The sequence below is a fragment of the Coenobita brevimanus genome, chromosome 4, assembly GCF_032717465.1.
Source record: "Coenobita brevimanus isolate Jiangsu-jjx chromosome 4, ASM3271746v2, whole genome shotgun sequence".
NCBI lineage: Eukaryota > Metazoa > Arthropoda > Malacostraca > Decapoda > Coenobitidae > Coenobita > Coenobita brevimanus.
This window is the reverse complement of record NC_136957.1, coordinates 385,013-392,500: the sequence shown is the minus strand read 5'-3', so window position 1 is coordinate 392,500 and position 7,488 is coordinate 385,013. Positions and strand designations below refer to the sequence as shown.

Genomic DNA, 7,488 nt, shown 5'->3' with positions numbered 1-7,488 from the left:
ACACGACACAGCATCCTTCCTTCTCATACTTCTTCCTGTGCTTTCATACTTCCTTCCATACTTATCATTCCTCCTCTTCCTTCTCATACTTTCTTCCTGTGCTTACATACTGCCTTCCATACTTCTCATTCCTCCTCTTCCTTCTCATACTTTCTTCCTGTGCTTACATACTGCCTTCCATACTTATCATTCCTCCCTAAACGACACAGCATCCCTCCTTCTCATACTCTCTTCCTGTGTCTTCATACTGCCTTCCATACTTATCATTCCTCCCCACACAAGACCATCCTTCCTTCTCATACTCTCTTGCTGTGCTTACATACTGCCTTCCATACTTATCATTCCTCCCCACACGACACAGCATCCTTCCTTCTCATACTCTCTTGCTGTGCTTACATACTGCCTTCCATACTTATCATTCCTCCCTAAACGACACAGCATCCCTCCTTCTCATACTCTCTTCCTGTGCTTACATACTGCCTTCCATACTTATCATTCCTCCCCACACAAGACCATCCTTCCTTCTCATACTCTTTTACTGTCTATTTCATATCCATCTCTCTCTCTCTCTCTCTCTCTCTCTCTCTCTCTCAAAACCTACCACAACCAATCCTAACCTAACTCACTCTCTCTCTCTCTCTCTCTCAGTGGAGCAAGTCAACAGGGTCATTGTGTCTGAAGGCCCCACAGACAAAGCAGGAAAAAAAAGAAAGAAACAAAGAATGAAAAGAAGCGTAACATCTTTCTGTAACCTCCTTATTTCGCTCAAGTTTTCTACACTCCTTTCACCTTAACTTGGCCCAGACAAAATAAGGCTAAATGCATAACCCCCATTTTCTCCCTAACACCTCTCCCTAAGCGATTTATTTGAAGCTCCCTAACACCTCTCCCCGACCGAAGCTCCCTAACACCTCTCCCTAAGCGACTGAAGCTCCCTAACACCTCTCCCTAAGCGACTGAAGCTCCCTAACACCTCTCCCTAAGCGACTGAAGCTCCCTAACACCTCTCCCTAAGCGATTTATTTGAAGCTCCCTAACACCTCTCCTTAAGCGATTTATGTGGAAGCTCCCTAACACCCTGTCTGTCTGTCTCTGTCTGTCTGTGTAACAACTTTACGCGAAAACTACCGGTGCGATATTGACTAGACTTACAGGGATGATGGGCTGTGACCTTCTGACCACCTGATTACATTCTGGGTCAAATCGAGCTAAGGCCCAGGCTGTAGGTCATTTTTTTTTTTTCGCCCTAACTCCTTTCCAGTTGGTGCTGTGGACATGAAAGCTAAACCTAAAGGTGCATCCTTCAAACCTGCATCCTATAACATGCCTCATTACATCAGGGGGGTCACACCCAGTTACCGGTAGGGGGGTAAAGGTGCATCCTTCAAACCTGCATCCTATAACATGCCTCAGTACATCAGGGGGGTCACACCCCAGTTAGCGGTAGGGGGGTAAAGGTGCATCTTTCATACGGTACCTGCATCCTATAACATGCCTCATTACATCAGGGGGGTCACCCCCCAGTTAGCGGTAGGGGGGTAAAGGTGCATCTTTCATACGGTACCTGCATCCTATAACATGCCTCAGTACATCAGGGGGGTCACACCCAGTTAGCGGTAGGGGGGTAAAGGTGCATCTTTCATACGGTACCTGCATCCTATAACATGCCTCATTACATCAGGGGGGTCACCTCCAGTTAGCGGTAGGGGGGTAAAGGTGCATCTTTCATACGGTACCTGCATCCTATAACATGCCTCATTACATCAGGGGGGTCACACCCAGTTACCGGTAGGGGGGTAAAGGTGCATCCTTCAAACCTGCATCCTATAACATGCCTCATTACATCAGGGGGGTCACACCCAGTTACCGGTAGGGGGGTCAGTGTCAGGTGGGTCAGTGTCAGGTGGGTCAGTGTCAGGTGGGTCAGTGTCAGGTGGGTCAGTGTCAGGGGTGTCAGTGTCAGGTGGGTCGGGCCTAAATTTTCAAATGGGCATAAAATCGTCCATTTTCACCCGATTTATTCCAAATTTGATATGTGACATCTTTGACTAGATATCCTGTTGTGTTTATACCTCACCACTAAAATGACTGCCGGGCACGGGTTTGCTGTGCCTTGCCACCGCTTCTTGTCTGAATGTATTTTTCAAGATGCAAGAAGACATTCAGCGTACAAGTTCTCTCTCTCTCTCTCTCTCTCTCTCTCTCTCTCTCTCTCTCTCAAAGAACCTTACAGGATATGACATCTGGCGAGACATCATCATCATCATCTTAGTAATCCTTTAATATGAAAATCGGTCTTTCGTAACTCTCTCTCTCTCTCTCTCTCTCTCTCTCTCTCTCACACACACACACACACACACACACATCATAAGATTATTTTGGTTATTATTATTATTATTATTATTATTATTATTATTATCATCATTATCATCATCAGATACAGCCAGGATTCCAGGGGCTTGAATGGTGAGTGAATGGAAGCGTGGCCCATTGGATTGGGCAAATCTGGGCTGTCTGGACGTTGCTACTCCACCCCCTGCCCAAGGGTGGGAAAGGAGGTCCGGATGATGATGATGATGATGACTTATTATCATTATTATTATTATTATTATTATTAGACAGCTATAATCGTAAGCCCCCACACTCACTGTTTAGATGCGAAGTAAAGCAGATCCACAAAATTGGAGTACCGGAAAGCGTTAATCTCCTTCATGCTCTTCCTTACACTCTGTTTACGCATCACCACCGCCTGTCTTGCGGCCGAGCCTCCGGGGGCGTAGCGGGAAGGCGTACGGGAAGGCTTACGACGCAGAGGGGCAGCCATCTTGGAACACCGCGTTTGAAATGTTACCTCTTTACGCTCCTCTTAAATTGATCTGCCTCTGATAATTTCTACGTGGCTTATAAGGGCCGTGAGATTTGAATAATTGGCGCCAGATTTCTTTTCTACTTGCATCTTCGTGTTCCTCTTCCTCCTCCTTCTTCTTCCTCTTGTCTCTTCTACTGCCCTTCTTCTCTCCTCTTTTTTACACAGAAATAACCCACTGCTTAATTTTTCTTCATTTCCAATCGTCCTTTCTTGAATGGATCTTGAATTAATGTTTTGGCTTTTAGGTCCATCTTACGCGTTTCTTGTTTAAATTTCCTTCGTGTGTTGTCAAGCTAACGGTCTGTCTTTCCTGCCGTTTATATATATATATTTTTACAAGCCAACATCTCTCATTAATTTATTTCTTGTGATAAGTTACTCCTTCCCTTCTCCTTAAGTGTCTTTTAGTTCGTTTTTATGCAAGGAAGAAGGAACCAAAGGCCACGAGTCCGCAAATTGTTCCCTCGAAGAAATAAGAAAAACAAGATAACAGCGCGCCAAATTCAAAATCCTTTCGTTATTGCCCGCAGTTCCATACTTCGCATTTTTCCCGTTTTCCTTTGTCGTGATTATTTCCTATTATTTGTAACACTTAATTTCACTACTGCTATCTTTCATTATTATCATTATTATTATTATTATTATTATTATTATATAACTATTGCTGCTTTTCGGTTCATACACATCACTTCATATTCAACAGTTCTATATGTCACTTCTTTGTTATATTTTCTCTTTATTTATTATTATCTATTATTATTATTATTATTATTATTATTATTATATCACTGCTGCCTTTCTTTCAGTTTAAACCAATTACTTTATATTCAAAATTCTACATCTTAATTCCCTGTAATTATTTTATTTTTCTTGTGCTCTCGCGATAATAGTTTCCCTATATATTATTATTATTATTATTATTATTATTTTATATCACCACTGCTGCCTCCCAGTTCACATCCATCACTACCCCTTCAATAATTCCATACTTCTGTCTCTGCTTTATTCACCTTTATTTCCTTACTCTCCTTTATTCTTTATTACCACTGACTTTATTGACTTTTACATCATAATTATTCTTCCCTTATTTCACCTCTGTTGCCTCGCAGTTCACACCCATCACTATCCCTTCAATAATTCCATACTTCTGTCTCTGCTTTACTCTCCTTTATTTATCATTACTACTGACTTTACTGACGCAGGCGCAAGCGTTACAGATTTTTAATATGAATGGAGGACACCTGTAATCTGGTATATAGGGATTTATTTATTTAATTCGCTTTCCCTTCCCCTGTTCATCTTGTGTGTTAAAAATCCCACTAAATTCTCGAATTCTGTGGATTTACGGTATATATATAAACAGACTCGTATCTCACATCCACTCTATCGTTCAAATTCTATCTATCTATCTCTCCATCTATCTATCTATCTACCTAAAGCCAGTCGCCATAATCTTGTAAGGGGTGGCCGTTTGAGTTTGCTGTTTTACGGGGAGGGGCACTAACCCTCCACCAACCCATCTGTCGACACGTAGGGAACACGTATGGGTTGGTTATATGGTTACCACCCAGCGTTGTAAATGGTTTCCTGGCTTACAGGAAATCATTAGGCTTGTCACTCAATGTAAAGCCACCTGAAAAGGAAGGAAGAGTAGTAAAAAGTGACAGGAATGACAGGAGAAATAGGAAGAGAGGAGGGCAGGCACGGAAAAAGAATGATAAAGTTGAAGGAAGAAGTTGGTAGCACTACATCAAGTGAGTGGATGATGGTCTCAAGTTCGTAATGTACTTTTTTTTTTAATCGTTCAACTTTTTAATGTATTTTTCTCTCCGACAGGAAGAGTATATTTCCACCTGTTTGTTTGTTTGTCTGTCTGTTACCAGGATTACTCAAAAACGGAAAGAGAGATTTGGACCAAACTTGGTGGGTAGACAGCCCATGTCCCGGGGAACAATCGATTAACTTTTGGCACCGATCCGGCCCGTATTACAGATTCCGGATCCGGAAAAACACTTTTTGCCAAACCCCAATCAGTGGTGAGAAAACCGAACCCATTATGAAGAGTGGTTTGGAAATTACGGAGAGATGAGCTCCATTGAGTGCCCGTCTAGTTTAAGCTACATTTCATTCACTCATATTACTTTTTTTTTATACATACAAATCCTTCATTAATATCATTCATCTAAAGTCTCCCCTTGTATCGTATCTCCTTTATCAACTCAAACAATCATTATTTCCTATTATCTGTCTATCATATATCTATCACTGCCCCGCTGCTTCCTAATCTGATATACCTCGTCTTTCAACATGTCTTTAACTTCAGCTTTATATAAATCAATTCTTATTCTCCTCTGCCTTCCTTCCATCAATACTTCATTCCTATTTTATGCCCATTATTCCTTACTGATTTCCTATGCTTCTTATTTCAACATGTCTTTATTTTCAGCTTTAAATAAATCACTTCTTATTCTCCTTTACCTTCCTTCCATCACTCCTTCACGTAAATAAATCCCTCCTCCTTTATTCTCGTTACTGCTTCCTACTTAACGCTTCCCTTTTCAGTCATGTCTTTATTCTCAGCTTAATCTCTTCTCATTCTCCTTTATTTTCCTTCAATCACTCCTTCACTTCATTCTTATTTCATGCTCACTATTCCTTCCTACTCTATTATGCTTCTCCTTTCAATCTTGTCTTTATTTTCATCTCTCTCTCTCTCCTTTCCCTCACTCCTTCACTTCATTCTTATTTCATGCTTGCTATTCCTTCCTACTCCATCATGCTTCCCCTTTCATTCTCCTGCCTTTATTCTCAGCTTCGTCTCTTTCTATTCTCCTATAACTTCCTTCACCCATTCCTTCACCTTACTGTACTGCATTTCCTTTCTTGAGAGACTAACTAGAAGTGTATGTCAGGTGGAGAGGGAAGGGGAGACCGAGGATGAGACAGGATGGAGTGGAGAGGTATATGAGAGAGGGGTGTGTGAGCCGGGGGATGGGCAGCGAAATGGCAGGGACAGGAGTGTATGTGAGTGGGGTGGAGAGGGAGGGGGAGGCCGAGGATGAGATGGAGGGATGGAGTGGAGAGGTATAAGGGTGAGGGGTGTGTGACCTGGGGGGAAGAGGATAGCGAAGTGGCAGGGCGACATGGAGGCGATTTGTTTGTGGCCACCCCTTATGGGATTACGGCGTCTGGCAATAAATAGACAGACAGGTAGATAGATAGATAGATAGACAGACAGATAGACTTTCTTCACTTAATATTTCACCCTTCAAGTTATATTTAGTCTTCGTTCATTCTGTCTTTCTCTCGTCTTCATGCCTCTGATCTGATGACTTTCTTTCCCTCTTGCTTTCCTCCCTGTCTTTATTTTGTCTTTGTGGCTTTAATTGGCTCCTTTCACACTATCTCTTCTCTCACTTTCACACTCTCTCACTTTCACACTATCTCTTCTCTCTCTCTCACTGTGTCTTTCTTACACCGCTTTCTCCACTCTTTTCTTTAAGTGTGTCTCAGTGAATTCTTGTCTTTCCTTCGCTGTGGTCTTTCTTCTTGTCTTTCTCTTTGTCTTTCTCTGTCTTTCTCCTTGTCTTTCTTGTCTTTCTCTCTGTCTTTCATTTGTTTTTCTTTCAATAGCGCTTCTTTTCTTTCCTTGTCTCTTTCTACATTCATGCAGTGGAGAGGTATATGAGAGAGGGGAGTGTGTGCTGGGGGCAGGGCAGAGTAATGGCAGGGGACAGGGCGACATGGAGGCGATTTGTTTGTGGCCACCCCTTACGGGATTAAGGCGACAGATGGATTTCACTCTCAGTCATCTTTCAGTTTGTCTTACTCTCTCTCTCTCTCTCTCTCTCTCTCTCTGTCAATTCTGCTTATTAATATCGATCACATTACATTACTTCACCTCTCTCTCTCTCTCTCTCTCTCTCTCTCTCTCTCTCTCTCTCTCACACACACACACACACACACACACACACACACACACACACACCTTTATCCACTATTATTACCTCAAATACCGTATATATATTCTGCGGTTCCATCTCTCTCTCTCTCTCTCTCTCTCTCTCTCTCTTACTGCTTGCCCCTTCCCCTTCAAAATCTGCGCTTCATTTCACTCCTCTCCCCTCATTTCAAAGCCTCATTTCACTCCTCTCCCCTCACTTCAAAGTTTCATTTCACTCCTCTCCCCTCATTTCCAGTCTCATTTTACTCATGTCCCCTCATTTCCAGTCTCATTCCACTCCCCTCTTTTCCAGACTCATTTCACTCCTCTCCCCTCATTTCCAGTCTCCCCTCACTTCAAAGCCTCATTTCACTCCTCTCCCCTCACTTCAGGACCTCATTTCACTCATTTCCCCTCACTTCAAAGCCTCACTTCACTCCTCTCCCCTCACTTCAAAGCTTCACTTCACTCATTTCCCCTCTCATCGTCGTCTTTCCCCTCGCTGGCGCTAAGACACGGGCAGGGGCGGGCGCTGGTGTGGGCGGCGTGGCGTTTAGTGGTGGACTGAGAACAAGAGTGTAGTGGGGCAGAGCAGGTTTGAGAGGGTAGCTGGGTATTAGAGAGAGAGAGAGAGAGAGAGAGAGAGAGAGAGAGAGAGGAGGGAAGGTATGAAGAA

The 7,488-nt window shown here is 43.0% G+C and overlaps 1 protein-coding gene across 1 annotated transcript in view; it reads right to left on the bottom strand.

The window, feature by feature from the left end:
• Positions 1–2,818, bottom strand: part of Syx6 (Syntaxin 6) — a 59,769-nt gene extending 56,951 nt beyond the window's left edge. Inside the window, exon 1 of the mRNA XM_080268935.1 lies at positions 2,649–2,818. Coding sequence (XP_080125061.1) covers positions 2,649–2,740 — 92 coding nt within the window. The 5' untranslated portion in view covers positions 2,741–2,818. The remainder of the gene's footprint in view (positions 1–2,648) is intronic.
• Between the last annotated feature and the right edge of the window lie 4,670 nt (positions 2,819–7,488).